At 44.5% G+C, this 16,204-nt stretch overlaps 1 protein-coding gene across 1 annotated transcript; it reads right to left on the bottom strand.

Annotated features, from left to right (window-relative positions):
• Positions 1-12,982: 12,982 nt before the first annotated feature.
• LOC147893596 (F-box/LRR-repeat protein 4-like) lies at positions 12,983-14,717 on the bottom strand. The gene has a single exon (XM_087386245.1). It carries the CDS (start codon positions 14,261-14,263, stop codon positions 13,082-13,084), a length of 1,182 nt encoding a protein of 393 aa, XP_087242371.1. The 5' UTR covers positions 14,264-14,717; the 3' UTR covers positions 12,983-13,081.
• Between the last annotated feature and the right edge of the window lie 1,487 nt (positions 14,718-16,204).

Here is a 16,204-nt window from a genome sequence, read left to right as displayed (position 1 = left end):
TTTAGAGCCACCTCATAGCAAGTGTCCACCAAAGGGGCCAAGTTGTAGATGCTATGAAGAAGCAGGTTAGTCATGACGTTGGAGTAGACAAGCAAGTGGCTAAGACACAAGGTGAGTTGTTGTCTGCCTGCACAAGAGGGATCAGGGAGACAATGGATAGGTCGGAGAGTCTATGACTCTCATCACTGGGACTGCCAAAGTGTGGGGTGCTAAGGGCTGCTCATCCCTACATCAAGAATAAAAGGGACAGAGAAGACAAGCAGGAGACTGCTATGAAGAAGGAAAAAATCGAAAAGCATAAGCTCCAAAAATGAGGCAACAATGGCCATGTTGATACGAGTGCTTGACATACAAGAAATAGGTTGGTGGCTTGCCAATCTCCTTCCATCCTTAATGATCGCGTCTATCAATGGTCATTTCTAAACGAGTTAGCTGCCCCTCCATAACTACCATGTTAGCCCTTTATCCCAATATCCCATATAACTGCATGGATAACTTAGTTGCAACTATTGGGGTGAAAATACATCGTCAACACGATGGTATACAAGGTGTTGGCCTTATAAGTAGTAGGTTGGCAAATGCATGTGGTATGGGATGCATCCTTAGTCAGCCTAACTTCTTTTTTGTCTAAGGCCTCAAGCTTTTAATGGGTGTTGAGCATTTGGAATAGAAGCATTGGGAATTCACTAGGTTTTGGGACTTGTTGAAGCCTACTGTTCGAGACTTGGCCTAGGATCGGAGTCTGATAGGTTGCTGGATATGTAGTGAATTGTAGACCTGGATGCTTATTGATATGAGCTTGTATTTCCCCATGAGTTGATGGATGGTGAAGGTTTATTTGAGCTGGTGAAATCTCAAGTTGCCTTGGATAGCATGCGGGTATGCAAAGTTTCAGAATTGGCACAAGGATTAACCATTTTTCTTGCCAAATTGCTTTTTGGACAATTCTAGTTGTTTTTGGTGCAAGATAAATGTTTTTTAGCATCTGCTCGATTTGCCACATAGATAGCTTGGAAAAACACATTACGATTTTCTAGGATTTTCCTGTCTTTTTTGTTTGCAAAGAATTTGCTTGCTAGAGGTTTGCTTAAATTAAAGCACCTCTGCATTTGGAGCTTCTGATGCCTTTTCAGCACAAATATATTTTTATAACGCATGGTATCTAAGTCCCAGGTGGGCAATCGATATAAGGATGGATCATCCTTAGTTTGCTAAGCTCTTGCTAGGAGCACAACCCAACTTGCCTAATATTTGCCCTATTCACTACTCTCTCTATCACCATCAGCTAGTTAGTTTGCATGTAAAACTTGTCTATTCTTCTACAACCTCATTAATTTTATGAGAGATGACTTTGTGGGTGTTTATCCCTTCCTCCCTAGCTGAACCTAACATTTTCTATCATCCCTAACTTGTAGCTCATTATTTAGCCAGATCTCGATATCTTGTCTGCCCTCCTCAAGTTCTCTTTAGGATCCTAGATTATGGAACCTACGGGTAGCAAGACCACACCAAGCATCGGATTGATCTTTCTTCAATTTACAAGATGAATTGACCTAGCTACTACGGCATCCAGATGTAAGTATGAAAGAAGCTGAGAAGAAGTGAAGTCTATGGTGTAGAAAACCTAGATTTGCAAAGAGAATTGATACTCTCTTTGGAAGAAGCGGAGAAGAAGTGAAGTCTATGGTGTAGCAAGCCCAAGAGAGTATGCATGGTTATAATCTGACTCTAATGAGTAGAAGGTTGATGTTGACCCTAACTAGGATCATGACATCTAGTTGACCCCATCTGGGGATAAATGGGAGAATTTCAAGGAGAAGATATGTGACTAAGTAAATAAACAACCTGAGTGGAACATTCTCCTTATGGAAAGTTTAGTAAAATATTTACCAAAATATAATTTATCTCTCAAATCTTTTCTTGCATTTAAAATAAGAAATTTGAACATGTATTTGATTTCTTTCTTGAAATTTGAACGGCATGTTTGGATTCTCTCTTGTATTTGAAAGAAAGGTTTAATCCATAGACATAATCATTTGCTTTCATGTGTTCTAGATGAAGATGACATGAAAGAGTACTTGTTCTTATAAGATTCTATTACTCAAGTGGACGTCTGTTATGTCTATACTCATAGTTTGTATGGATATGGACTGCCACCTATCTAGACTACTTATTTTTAAGAGAGCATATTCACGTGTAACAGTCGAGCCTTTCCATGCAATCTCATGGAGATATTGATAGGTATTTGAGCCCGTTGTATGGCCATAAAAGCTAGTGTATAATGCGAGTGTGCAAATTTTGCACTATTAGTTCATTAGCATAAAGTTGACCTTATAACTTAAAATTTTGCCCCATAGGTTGACCAGGCAAGTGATATACCATCACTTCAAATGCGATTCTCTTGCACCCTTGTGCTACTGTTCAATAACTTACATCTCATTTCTCAACTCCATTGCTTCTCAAGAACCTAACACTGGTATTAGATTGGTGTTCAAGACCGGTCTTGTCTATTTCTAGTAGATTTGGAAGACTTCCATCGTGAGAAATAATGAACTATTGCCCCAGACGTTCAACCACCATCTGCAACAGCAATGACTGTTCTGCACAACTGCAACTCATCTTGTTATAGTCTAGAGCTCCTCGGAGTTGGTATCTATGTGTGACTCCATTTGGTGCTTTTTGGAAATGTCTACTGCTGATGTTTCCAACCTGCATAGGAGCATTGAAAATCTTTTCCCTATTGTACAGCTTAGTTTGAAGCAGTTATAAGCTCCCATTAACTACTACAATAATTCCTTGGTAGTGCGAGTGCCTTTGGAGCTAATTTCTACGAGTTGGCTATTGTTGCAACATTTTTGAACTACTACCGTGATCTTTGTAATTGTTTAAGCCACTTCAAAGCAAGTTTGTGCATCCTTCTAGGGCTATTTTCTAGAAAAACATATTTGGAATTCGTTTTCTCAGTTATTGAGCTCTTGCCTCAGTTTTGAGGTTCATTTTAGCTCTCGTTTGTTGATTTAGACTAGTTGGAGTAGTGTAGCAGTGTTTTATGCAGTTTTGAAGCTCTCAAGAAGGTGTCGTATAATCACTTTTCCTTTGGAGTTGAATGTTGCATTAGTCAGGACTTATTGTGTTTACTACAATTGTTGTGCAAGTGTTTTTGTAAACCATTTGGACCTGCCTTGCCCTTCCTATGTCACATTTACTTTTGTGCCTTAGTTTATTTGCAGGTCATTCCAGTTACAGAAATTGTGCGAGCCATTGACCTTTTGTGGTCAAAATCAAACATTGCACTTGCCTAGCACTGTCATTTGATTCAGTGAACTTTCTTTGGGTTCTTTGCATTCGTAGGTAGGCAATGATCTTTATGGTGTGTTTGCTCCTACAGACAAGCTTGATGACACCAACTACCCCATGTGGTCATACATGATTTGGTGGCCATCTCTGAGATGTTTCTAGAGTGTTTCATTCATACCATGGAGGAGGTTTTGATAGGTATTTTAGCCCGAGGTATGGCCTTGTAGGCTAGTGTGTATGCTAGTGTGCACATTGTGCACTATTAGTTCATTAACATAAACTCAGCCATATAACTAAAATATTGCCCTAGGGGTTGATCAAGCTAGGGCTTTAGGACTAGACGTACCATCACTTCACTTGTACTTATCTTGCGCTTATGTGCTACTACAATAACTTACACCTCATTTTCAGCTTCCAAGCTCAATTTATCAGCTCCATTGCTTTCCAACAACCTAACATATATCAATTGGTAAACCAAAATAGGTAGACTCTTATATTATTGTTAATTTAGGTTGAGACAGGACGGCGGATGCAAGATCTACATTGATCTAAGGATATGAGTGGTCTAACTAGGGGTTAAAAAGAAGATAGGGTATTGAGTTGAGAATTAGTTTCGTGGATAGAGCTATCTAAGAAAAGCAATGCTAATCCAAGAAATGTAGACTTATTCCTAGAGAATCTTGGCTTTGAGGAAACGCAGGCTGTTTGGGGCATGACTTCTATAGTTGGGATTAGAGGCCAAAATCATCAGCGCTTGTCTTATAGATAAAAGCCAGAGGTTCAATTCATGAGTGTCCTAGGTGATGGATTTCCTAGAGACCATAACACCTATTGGCCTTAGGAGTAGTAGGCTGGATACTTGGGCATGAGGCATGAGATGGATGACTTGACCCTCAATCAAACTAACTTCCTGGTGATCTAGACCTCTAGTCTGTGCATTGTTCTTGAATCTAGAACCAATGGCTGGTTTATGAGCCACTAGCTCTTTCCCTCATGATTTGTTCCTAATAGAGGGTCCTTCATTTCTGGAATGCTTGTTGGATTCCTGAGCTGTAATTTCTGCTCTTGGAAGCCCCTCACAAGGTGTGGAGCAGCATGGTCAGATTTGTGAAGAAGGGAAGGACAGGCTGATAGATTTCAGTGGGTCACAACTACAAGTGCCCAGTTGAAAGGATTGAAAGTGTTCCCATTATGACAAGCATAGGAGAGCTTACTGTACTTTCAAATATTCTATCCTTAAATCTCTTTGCTTTCCATCAGCCAGCTAGCTAAGAACAGGATGAAAGTGGAGTTCAACAATGAAGAGGTTGTTGGAATGGTCACCTCCCCATCTGTAAGGCCCCATATGAGGAGAGCATGGGGGAGGTAGAGCTGGAGATAATGGGGCTGCCACATGGGCAGCACATGAACTGTCGTGTGGACAGCACAAGAGACCTTGTGTAGGAGAGATGGCAGGGGCATGAAGCCCTGGATCTGACCTGGCAAGACGGAATTGCAGAGCAGGCCTAGAAAATGGCAGGGCAGAAGGGGGCTGGACCCTGCATATATAAGAGGGCATCAGCCCTTGAAGTGAGGGCCAAAAGCCCTAGTTTTGTGGGCCAGAGGCCCTGATTATGAGAGCCCTTTTAGGGAGGTTTTGCAGCAGCCTGGTCGGCCAGATTGAGGCTGCTGGTCGGTTTCTACAAGGGGCCCTTGAGGGCCTATGGTCGGTTTCTACAAGGGGCCCTTGAGGGCCAGATTGAGGCTGCTGGTCGGTTTCTACAAGGGGCCCTTGAGTGGCCTCAAGCCTCATTTGATATCCAGCCAAGCAGCTTTGGGAGGAGCAGAAAGGAGCAGCACATCCACCATGCTTCCTCTACACAGGAAATGAAGGAGAGAGGTGTTGCTGCAGACTTGGCTCCAGGGAGAGGCTGAACCTAGACTATCTTCTAGGACAGAAGGTTGCTGAGATCATCATCTTCTGGAGCAGCCATTCACAAGCAGTTTGGAGCAGTGGAGCAGCTATCTTGGAGCCTACATTCAGGAGGACCAAGGGGACCTGTGTGTTGCAGGCAAAGCTTTGCAGGGGCTGCCCACCTAGGCTGATTCAAAGGCAGTAAGGTGGAGAAGAACACACTAGACAGGGAGTCTACAGATGCTCGAGGTGGAGCACAGATCTAGAAGTGTCAGGCTTGTAGTAGAAGGAAATTTTGGTATTGTATCCTGTCCTAGTTTCTGGACGGACGGGAATATAAAGTGTTGCTTCTATATTTGTCTCTGAACATTGTCTATTTACTGGCTTGCACATCTATGCACGTAAGTTAAGAAGTTTGTGATTCCACACCCCACACGCACACTATGTGAGCTCCTAGGCATTACTATCAGTCTTCCGCTGTGCGTACCATCCGTTGGATCATTTCTAACAGAGGTGATCATGAAGTCGAAGGACAATGGCACAAGACTCTCTAGACTTTGGCTTGAGAGACTTCGACATGTCTGCTACACTATTTTGGGGCAGATGTAGAAGGCGAGAATGCGGGATGGAGTTCCACATGTTACAGGATCAAGTGATGTCTATAGAGGCTGCATGGAGGCAAGCAACACTGGGATCAATTCCCGAAGGAGGCTACTTTTCAAGCCATTGAGCCATTATAATGTTCTATGTCAAAAAAAAAATTTACCTTCATTGATGATTATAAGCGTGATGACGTAGAGGCATAGCTTGGATAAGAAATCTCAAGTTTTGGATAAGTTCAAGGAATAGTAGGCTAAGTTAGAGAATGACACAGGTAACAGACTGAAAGCATTCAAAACCAATACTTTGGGGCGGGATGGGGAGTGTGTGTGGGAGGAGGGGCTGTTATAATGAGTTTGATAGTTATTGCAAAGAAAAGACATAGAGTGATAGTTGACAATTGCATGCACATCCCAACAATGGGTAGCTAACTGGAGAACTGATGTATTGTGGAAATGGGGCTATTGATGCCAACGGGGAAGGATCTTCCAAGGTTGGTTCAAGGTGAAGCAAGGTTGCCCACATCCTAAATAGGACAATGACCGCACTGGTCGAGGAAATGACACATCTAGAGGCACATTTAGGTAGGAAACCATTAGTAAGCAATTAAGGGTTTTAGGTTTTGACGCATATGCTTTTGTGGTTCGAGCACATATGATTTTGTTCATAAGGACACCAGGTCAAAGGTGGATCCTAGAAGCAACCAAATCGTTGGGTATGAGGAGTCAAAAGATTACCGTTTATATAATCCTGAGTCAAAGAAGATCTCAACAAGGATGTTTTCCTTTAGGAGACGGAGCCCCAGCTGATACAGTGGCACAAGAAGCTCCATCATTGCCCCCAAGTGCATCCGGATTGCAAGTCAAAGAGAAAGAAGCTGAAGTTCAAGAGGGAGATATCCTTGTTCAGCCACCGGACGGGCTATTTGTTCAGCCCTTTATACGAGGTAACCCCTTGGCCAACAAGGGGGATATCCTTGTATTTTTATTTTGTAGCCTTAAGTGGGAAGTTTTCCTTGGTGCCCATGTCATCAAAGAGTTTATATTCTTTTCTCTAGTAAAAAAAAAGATATAGTCACCACTTCTATCCAATTATACTGGTTTTCTATTATGGAATCCTCAATTATAACTTATAGCAAGAGCAAGCAGGAACATATCACACATGTCAGAGAATTGCTTGACATATTGAGGTATCACTTCTATGCTAAAGCCAACAAATGCACTTTTATAGTATCTTGGGCATATATTGGGATGTCATGGGATCAGAGTGGAACCCTCAGGACTCACTTACTTGAGAGGATCTTTCGACTTGCTCAGGAATTGATGGGTTCACACGAGTAGTATCGATTGCAAAACTCATAGACCCTGGCACCTCTATTTGAGGGTAATGCCTGTCACATTTACAAGGCTCGACAAGCTCATGTCATGTGAGCAACTGCCTTCAACTTTGCATTGGTCCAAGATTATAGGGTTAGCACTTCACCAACAAGGCAACTCCTCTCATGGATCTCCTAAAGAAAGATGCCTTTTTATAATCGAATGAGGACATGCCATCTTGCCCTAGCGTTGGAGTGCTTGAAGTTTTTAGGAGTGTTCAATCAAAAAAATGGCCAATAACCTAACTGTGAGCTCTCATATGAGGAGGGAAACACAATAGGTTCATAGACCAGGGTAGGTACGCTTACCTGGAAATGCAGAATGGATTGGTACACCTGTGCACATTTGTACTGCGCTTGTTTAGAGAGGTGTCTGCAGCAGTACGGGTACCTGCCAGCACAGCAGGAGTGACAGCATAGCATCCTATTGGTACAGTGTTCGCCAGGGCCTATTTACAGGCCCTGGCAGTAGGGCAATACCAGCAACAGGTCAATGGCAACAGCAAGTTAGGGTCGGCAACAGACTGGTCGGGCTATTTGGGGAAAGGGGGAGTTTGGTGGTTTGGGGGGGGGAGGCGGGGCACACTCCATCAGCCACACTGAATGTTAGGAAATGGAGTCAAGATGAGTCAGTTTGGTGTGTTCTAGTGTGAATTCTAGTCTAGTGCGTCCTATGGATGCCACGTGTCACATTGGGAGTTATCCCATATGCATTGGTGTTCATATGTGTGTGTGTGCTCTATATAAGAGCTGTACTTGTCTAGCGTCAAACATCAAGCTACAAGCTCTTTGGTCTACATGTGATATCTGCTGCATTAGAGATTCATACATTTAGTCCTCTATTTCTAACATGGTATTACAACCATCAGTGAGACCTCCAACTTCAAAGGTGGCCTGCGTTCAAGTAAGATGCACGTGGTTATTTGATTCTACAGCAAAGACTATCCTCTGCTTTCTGTAATTTCAGAAGAAATGGCAACCCCAATTCCATTCCCAACTTCGGAGATGTGGGAGAGTCGGATGGGTCAAACTATCCCATTTGGAAGGTCAAGATCCAGAGCCACCTTGTGGCTAGGAAGCTCTGGAAGGTTACAACAAGAACATAACTGAAGCCCATGGATGTGCTTCAGGAAGCCAACCCCAAGGAAGAGACCAAGTCCGAATCACCCAATGTAACAACCAAAGAGTTGTTCATAGTCAACACGCATTGTTCCGCACATGCAGTGATTGAAGAAAGAAGGCTGGTATGCTGACAATGGGGCATCTTGATGTCAAACAGAAAAAGCTGGTTCAAAGCTATGGAACCGGCACATTCGGATTCAAAAATGATTGTGGGAGACAACCGGACATGTCCTATGAGGATAGAATTCCTTACATCACCGACTTAGGAACTAAGAAGGTAATCTCCAGTGTACTCTACCTGCCCGATCTTTGCAAAAACCTGCTTTCTGTGAGTCAGATGACTAGGAGCAAGATGAAGGTGAAGCTCGACGATGATGAAGGTGAAGCTCGACGATCAAGAGGGCTTCGTCAGATCAATTGGATTGGAGAGATCTTGGCACAATGAGTTGAAGAGGATGGTTTGCCGCACCAGGTCAATGCATTTATATAGTTCATGGAAACATAGACAGCTCCCAACTATGGCATGAGAGGTTTGGTCATGTCAACTATGGTACCTTGCCAAAGTTGCATAAGGGAGATATAGTGGATGGACTCCATCAATAGTAGGTGTGGCAAGGCTTGCATGGAGGGCACCGGCAAAAACCATTCCCGAAGGAGGCCACATCCAGGGCTGTCCACTAGAGTTGGTTCATTCAAACATTTGCGGACCATGTCTACTCATTCATTTCCAAGGTCATGACGTTTGGAATGGAGAACCAAGGTGGAGATAGAGTTGGGAAAGAAGCAAAGGCATTCCACACAGAAGGGGGAAGGGGGGGGAGGGAGAGTTCACTTCGGAAGCTTTTGATGCTGTCTGTAAGAAGAATGGGATTAAGAGAGAGCTCACGAGAGCCTGCACATCCTAGTAAAACCGGGCACAGTGAGAAAAAACAACGTGATAGTAGAGATGGGGCTAACAACGTTGATGGGGGAAGAGGACTTGTTGGGTGAGGCAGTTCATGCAGCCGCAAACATTTTGGACATAGGACGAAAACCAAGGAAGCTGAATATATGACCGCACAATGGGCATAGCACACTAGTCGCTGCAGATTTGCACCTTAGGGAAATCAAACATAACCACATGCTACCATTGGGGGGCACAATCCAAATGCATAAACATCATCTTGAAACCTTATGAGCCCTACAATATTCAGTGCCAACTGATGTTCTGACCATATGTATATGTGAACATTGATGTTTACATCAAATATACAAATTCTCTTAGAACCCATCAAGTGCAAAACAATTTATTCAGCTCAACAAGACAACTGACATGAAAAATATCCCATCTCAACATAAAATACATAAGCCAAAACAGGGGAGCTTGCTTTGTCCAAATGAGAAGGAATTGCTCAGCTTGGACAGGAGCCAATAAAACCATAAGTGTCATTTTTCAGGGAGGTTGATGGAATTTTTCACAGCTTTAAGGATAAGAAAGGGTTGTAATTTTAAGAAAAGGCTGTAAGGTTTAGAAAGGCAATAGGGTTTACATGTTTCAACATTTATGCAAAAACTTTACAATGTTAAATCCATTCACATGAAATGAAGAGTCTATACAATGGTCAAATCCAAAGAAACATACTCTAAGATGAACACGTTATAAATTGACCCATTAGAGCTTGATTACCTTAATAAATTTTTGGCTAGGAGGTGGATTTGCATCTACAATAGCTGTAATCTTTGATTCATCAATTTGAGAAGCCTACTATGGTTGCAGCTGCCTTAGTGGCTCAGATTGTGGAGCCAAGGTCTTTTGAAAAGGCAAAGAATGTACCTGAATGGTGGGCTGCCATGGAGGCAGAATTATAAAGAATCACACTTGGGACTTCGTACTTACAGATACAAGAGGAAGATTTTGCTAGTCAAGCAGCTCCTGATGAAGGAGTTTGAGATGCCTGATCCACTACTTCCTTGGAATTGAAGTCAAACAGAGAAAGCACATCTTCATTTCCCAAGAGAAGTATTGTTGTTAGATTCTGAAGCAATTTCAGATGGTGAATTGCAAGGAGGCAGTGACACCGATGGAGGTCGGGCTGAAGTAATAAATATACTTCTCAGTTGGTGGATGCAAGCATGTATCTTAGTGGGCAGTTTTCTTTATTTCACCAACACCTAGCCATACATTTCTTTTGCCATTGACTTACTTTGCCAGTTCTCTTCAAAACCAAGGGAAAATCACTGGAAGGCAAGATGGCAGGTGCTCAGGTACTTGAAGGGTGCTTGCTTCCAGCACATACGGGATCACTCACAGCACAAGTGTGGAGCTGGGAGGATTCTAATTGGATAGGAGTTGGGACACCAGATGCTCGACATCAAGCTCCTTTTTCATGCTTTCATCAGGCGCCATTTCATGGCTTAGCAAGGTTGTCCTTTCTTCAACGGAGGCAGAGAACAACAAGGCTTCTTGTATTGCAGCTTGTAATTGGATTTGGAGCATATTTTGTGTGGCAATCAAACTTGCATTTCATTACCATTTCATTGGATCGAGAGATGATGAACTGATATACTGTCTGACATCCCATAACATCTCAGATGTGTTCACAAAGTCTCTTCCCAGAGACCAACTGGAGCATTAGATGTATGTGTGTTGGCCCACAGTTAAGTCATCGAGGGAGGGCATTAGAAGAATGGTCACTAACCCAACATCAGGAGTGCGCTTAGTAGACCACGGTAGGTAGGCTACCTGGAATGCAGATTGGGCTGGTAAACCTGTGCACAATTGTCTTGTGCCTGTTTAAAGGCTTGGCAGTAGGACAATTCCAGCAACATATCGGTTGGAGCAGCAGGTCTGGTCGGGCTGTTCCCCTACAAGGTTGGCCTATTTTGAGGGCAGGGAGGAAGAGGGGGGGAAAAAGAGTGAGCATAAAGACAACTAGACCGAGGAGTGCCTTGAGCATAAAGCTCCCTTAGAGATCTCAGCAGTGCAATCATTCTTGATTGCTGTTTTACCCAACATCTTTGCTGGACGTGTTTAGCTCTTCTCTCAATTGTTTTTCCCACGCTTGTGGATGAATAAAGCCTTGAGTTCTCCTTCTCTCTTTTCTTGTTGGGGGGGGGGGGGGGGGGGGGGGGTTGGCACACTTCACCACCCGCACTGAAGCCTTTCAAGGCAACCAGATCGAGGAGCGTCTTGAGCATCTTTGCTGGATGTGTTTAGCTCTCCTCTGAACTGTTTTTCCCATGCTTGTGGATGAATAAAGTCTGAGTTCTCCTCTCTCCTTTCTACTGTACTTTTCTGAGTGAGGTTTTCGCATGTGCGTGCATCTCTAAGTGTTTGGAAAGAGTCTCCTAGATCTATCTGCTGTATTAGACATTCACAGTACTCTATTTCTAACATGTTCATCATGCAGACAAATGCTGGAGCAGCCATTTTAAGAAACATGGAGCGATGGTTTCTGAAAGCAGGAATTTGATGGCAACAAACCTTACCATGTGAATGACCATGGAATCGCAATCCTATATGCTTTCATACTTTCTCACATGGTCCAACTTATCAATTTAAAAAAATGCTGGTTGGCCTCAGTCCAGTCCCAAGATTACAACATTGAATACATGACTCTTGCAATTGGCTAAAAAAACATGCAGTCATACCTCCCCATCTGCTACTCTATCCATGTTTCTTTTCTTTCCTATATTCTGTTCTTGTTAAGCATAAGCGCATATAAATTTCTCTCGCCTACACATTTGCACTTGGATGCACTTATTATTGTGAGCAAGACTGAATGTCCTTGGTCAATTAATTTCTGCAATCAGCAGGCATTGGGGCTCATTTACAGAGATCCCTCAAGATGGACTCTTAGGATGCCAGGCCTTGAGCAGGCCTCTGCTGGCAGAATATCTGGACTGGTGGACTCCCATGGTATGGGACACATGGGTTTGACGTGGTGTTATACCTGGCTGACTTCAGGCTCGGAGGGTGATCCCTTATTCTGGATCGGTTACTCTCAAGCCTCACCCGCACAATAGCTGAGTGGTCAACATTGCTAAAGTAGCATGTATATGCGTAAACAAGGGATAGGGAACATATGATCTGGGAGAGCAGCCTGGTTTCATACTTGGGATGCCTTAAAAGGATAGCTCAGTTGAAGCTAAAGGGAACTTGCTGCATGTGGTCAGTCAGTTTGTCTTATTAAACATCCGTCTCATTTCTACAAAGGTTGAGTGCTACGGATAGGATGTGAGGGAGAGATACTCAAGCCTCAGTATTGTGACTTGACATCTCTCGCTCTCTAACCTACTTCGAGCTCCGCTCATCTCTTTGCGCCTTCCCTTCTGTTACTCTATCCTCTTCTTTCTCCTCTGGCTAAATCCTTTCCTACACTCTGTCCTTGTTAATCGTAAGCATAGTCTCTCGCCTTTGCAATTGCTCTTATAATTGTTGGCGTATCCAATCTTGTCTTTTTGTATACACTGGGCCCTTATTTTTTGTTACTCTCAAGCTGCACCCTGGTTAACATTGCTACAATGGCTTGTGTAAACCCATGGGGAAACATATGATGATCAGGAGAGGTTGGATACTTTATATAAGGATGGAGGTAAAGAGAAAGCAGGTGGTCGGGCAGGTTGACTTATTAAAAACAGCTCTCACTCCTACAAATGTTGCCCTATTGATAGCGACACATGATGGTGGAAAATCTTGACTTTGAACACCCTGTCCTACTAACTTTTACAGCGCACGCAAATGCAATATGGTGAAAAAGTTGTTTGAAGATCAAAATACCTATTTTCAAAATGAGGAGTTCCCCGTGGACTTATCATAGCCATTCTATTTTGCATCGGCTCTCGATAACTGCCAGCGATGCTGCAGGAATCCATTGGCGCAAACCCCTGTCCAAACCAAGATATTCTAAAGTGGTGCACTTGACGGCTATCTCCTCTACATCATCACTGTAGATGTTGTAGCATGCCAACAAAGTAAGACCCTGCAAAGCCTCATGTCGAGCAAAACCGCGGACGCCAACTCCTGTAACTAGTTCGCAACCCGAAAGGATCAATTCCCTCAGGTCTCGGCAATTGTCTGCAATAGCAAGGATTGACACATCTGAAATGTTTATCAACCAGGACAGGTTTAGCCTCTGGAGGGTTGTCAAGGCAGCAAGGGCCACGCCGCCGATATCTGTAATTCTGGGGCCGCACTCGGGAAGATATATAACCTGCAGGACGGCCATCTGCTGTAGAGAAGTTGCGCCAATGTCTGTTAGCTGGTCGCATTCAGAGAGATCCAATCGTCTCAGTGTCTGGGCAGTCCTTCCCGATGCAAGAGAGCTGAGGCCTCGATCAGTGATCCGCGTACAGCCCTTCAAGATCAGCACCTGAAGAGAAAATGCAAGCGCAACTGCCTGCAATGCTTGATCCGTGAGCCTGCTACATCGCGCTAGATCGAGATGCGTGAGATTGTCGCAAGACTTCACCAAGGCGGTGATGCCCACATCGCCTACGCCTTGTCGCCACCTCAAATGCACTCTCTGCAAATCCCTGCAGCCCGCTGCGAGTGCAGAAACGCCTTCGTCACCGATAGCATCGTACTCGTATTCCTCCGAGAAGTTGAGGTCGACGAAGTCCCTGGTTTTGCTGATGTTGAGGTTGAGGGATTGCAGGCGCGGGCAGCTGCGGGCGACGAGAGCCAGGTCGGGGTCGCAGAGGCCACGACCAGCTTCGAGGGTGAGGATGAAGCGAAAGCGAGGGATGAATTCGGGCAAGAGCTGGGGGTCGAGGATGCGCAAGCTGGTGCGAGTGGATCCTTCGAGGCGCAGCCATCGCCGGCATACCTGGGCACAGGCCTTGCGGTCGAGTCTGCTGGAGATTCTGCGCAGGATTTGGCCAAGTTCGTCGTCGCCGAGGAGATCGATGGGAGGCGGATCATCGCCATCGCAGGGGAGAGGCCGGGGCTCGTCCTTCTCCTCCTGTTGCTGCTGCTGCTTCTGGGATGCCGCCATGCGAGCTCAAAGGAAAACTATGGCTGGAAGGAGAGGAGGAGCTCCTCCTCCTGCTGCTGCTGCTGCTGCGCCTTCTCCTCTGATTGCAACTGAGGCGAAGATTGAGGAAGTTCCGGCATGGAAGCTCCTCCTCCTGCTGGCTGCTGCTGCTCCGGATTGCTCCTGAGGTTAAGATTGAGATTCCGGCGCCATGGAAGCTGGAAGCTTGCTTCTGGCCGGCTGTTGCTCGTCCTCCCGAGGCTCAGAATGAGGGACAACCGCCATGAAAGGTTCTTGCTTGGAGGCTCTGCGTGTTCTCCTCCTGGAGCTGTTGCTTCTGCTACTACTGGCGATGAGTATAAGGAGGTTCTGCAATGAGTAGAGCTTGAAACGATGAAGGAATGAGTTATGAAAGATTGAACGAAGGCTATTAATAGATGGAGAAGAGGAGGAGGAGGAAGAGAGTGAGAGTGGTGTTCCGCCATGAAAGCTTGAAGCAAGCTTTGTTTCCTTCCTTTTTCGGTGATCCCAACCGCCTCCAGGATTCATTCACACCACACTCTTCACACCAAACTTGTCCTGCTCTTGGGACGAGCGGTTAATAGCTTAATTACAGTTAGTTTAAGCAGGTTTACACCATCGGCACCGCCCACGCATCATGCACAAGCACACCGCCCATTGGCTCATGTTTCACACCCCCACATCTGCCGCCCACTCACGAAAAACTCACTCGGTCCGCCGCTCACCCACGAAAAACTCATTTTGGGCACTATGACGTTTCACACACGGGCGGACATCAGTGTGAATTCCACAAACAGGATTGGATGAGAGATCAGATGGGGCCTCAAACACGGAGTACTTTTTGGTTGCTCGCACCTTGGGTGGCCTGCCTAGGCCGGATGGGAAAAAATCCCAACGGACAACAAGTTCCACCAATGACTTTGTTCCATCAAAGCTGAACACCCCTTCACATTGCCTTGTCCACCTGTGTGTGAAACCAACCTAATTCTCACCGTGCTCACCCATTTCTTCGGGTACACAAACACACAGCCAACTACAAAGGGCACATTGTCCACCATGGCCTACCCTGTTAGCTGCCAATGCTCTGGCTTCTCTTGGGGAGGAGGATCCTCATTTTATCAAAATCGTTGGATAATACTTTGCACTCGTTTGATTTCATTGTAAGCTTGGACCTCAAGGGTGAAAGGGAGCAAACTATCCTCTTTTATGTGTTTGTTTTGTGTGTTGAAATGATGAACTTAGTGTTGTTGCTTTGTGCCACTCATATCAAAGGCAATTTTTCTTGATAATCTTAAAGCTTTGCAAATGCTCTAACAAAATGAATGCTCATAAAGCATTCATAAGGCCTGCCTCAGATGTCAAGCTTGGAAAAGAGAGAGAGAGAGAGAGAGAGAGGGGCGGGGAGGGTAGGTGGGGGGGGGGTGCCTTGAAATAGAAAGAGAGAGAAAGAGGGAGGAATAGGTGGAGATCACATGCCCTCAATCAATCATGAAAAACAAAAATAGGCACGTGGACCAATAAACAATTCACGAATAAAAACAAAAACAAATTCTGAATTTTGCCCATCTTCAAGACGAAGCCTTCATGAACTAAGGCCTACAGAGAGGAAGGCCAAAAAACGAGATCACATTAGTGAGAAAACTAGGACAAGCATAAGCTTATAAAAATTAAGCTCCAACCATAAAGACAACGAGGATGAATGTATTACAATTTTGTTACTCATCCCTTGAGGGACATTCATTGGACCCACTACCATCCCAAAAGGAGGAGAAAGCAATGACTGAGAGCAAGAACTAAATTTACTTTTAGGTGGCATACGTTTCCCCCCCCCCCCCCAAAAAAAAAAAAATCAGGTTATATTATATTGTCAGAAAAGTTATATACAACTTTGCGTTATCGACAGAAAAGCTTTCTGTGATAGGCAACAAGCATACTATCAAA

The sequence above is a fragment of the Dipteris shenzhenensis genome, chromosome 15 (assembly GCF_047967505.1).
Source record: "Dipteris shenzhenensis isolate YYH24624 ecotype China chromosome 15, Dip_SZ_1.0, whole genome shotgun sequence".
Taxonomy (NCBI): Eukaryota; Viridiplantae; Streptophyta; class Polypodiopsida; order Gleicheniales; family Dipteridaceae; genus Dipteris; species Dipteris shenzhenensis.
The sequence above is the reverse complement of the archived record's forward strand: the minus strand, read 5'-3'. Positions and strand labels throughout refer to the sequence as shown.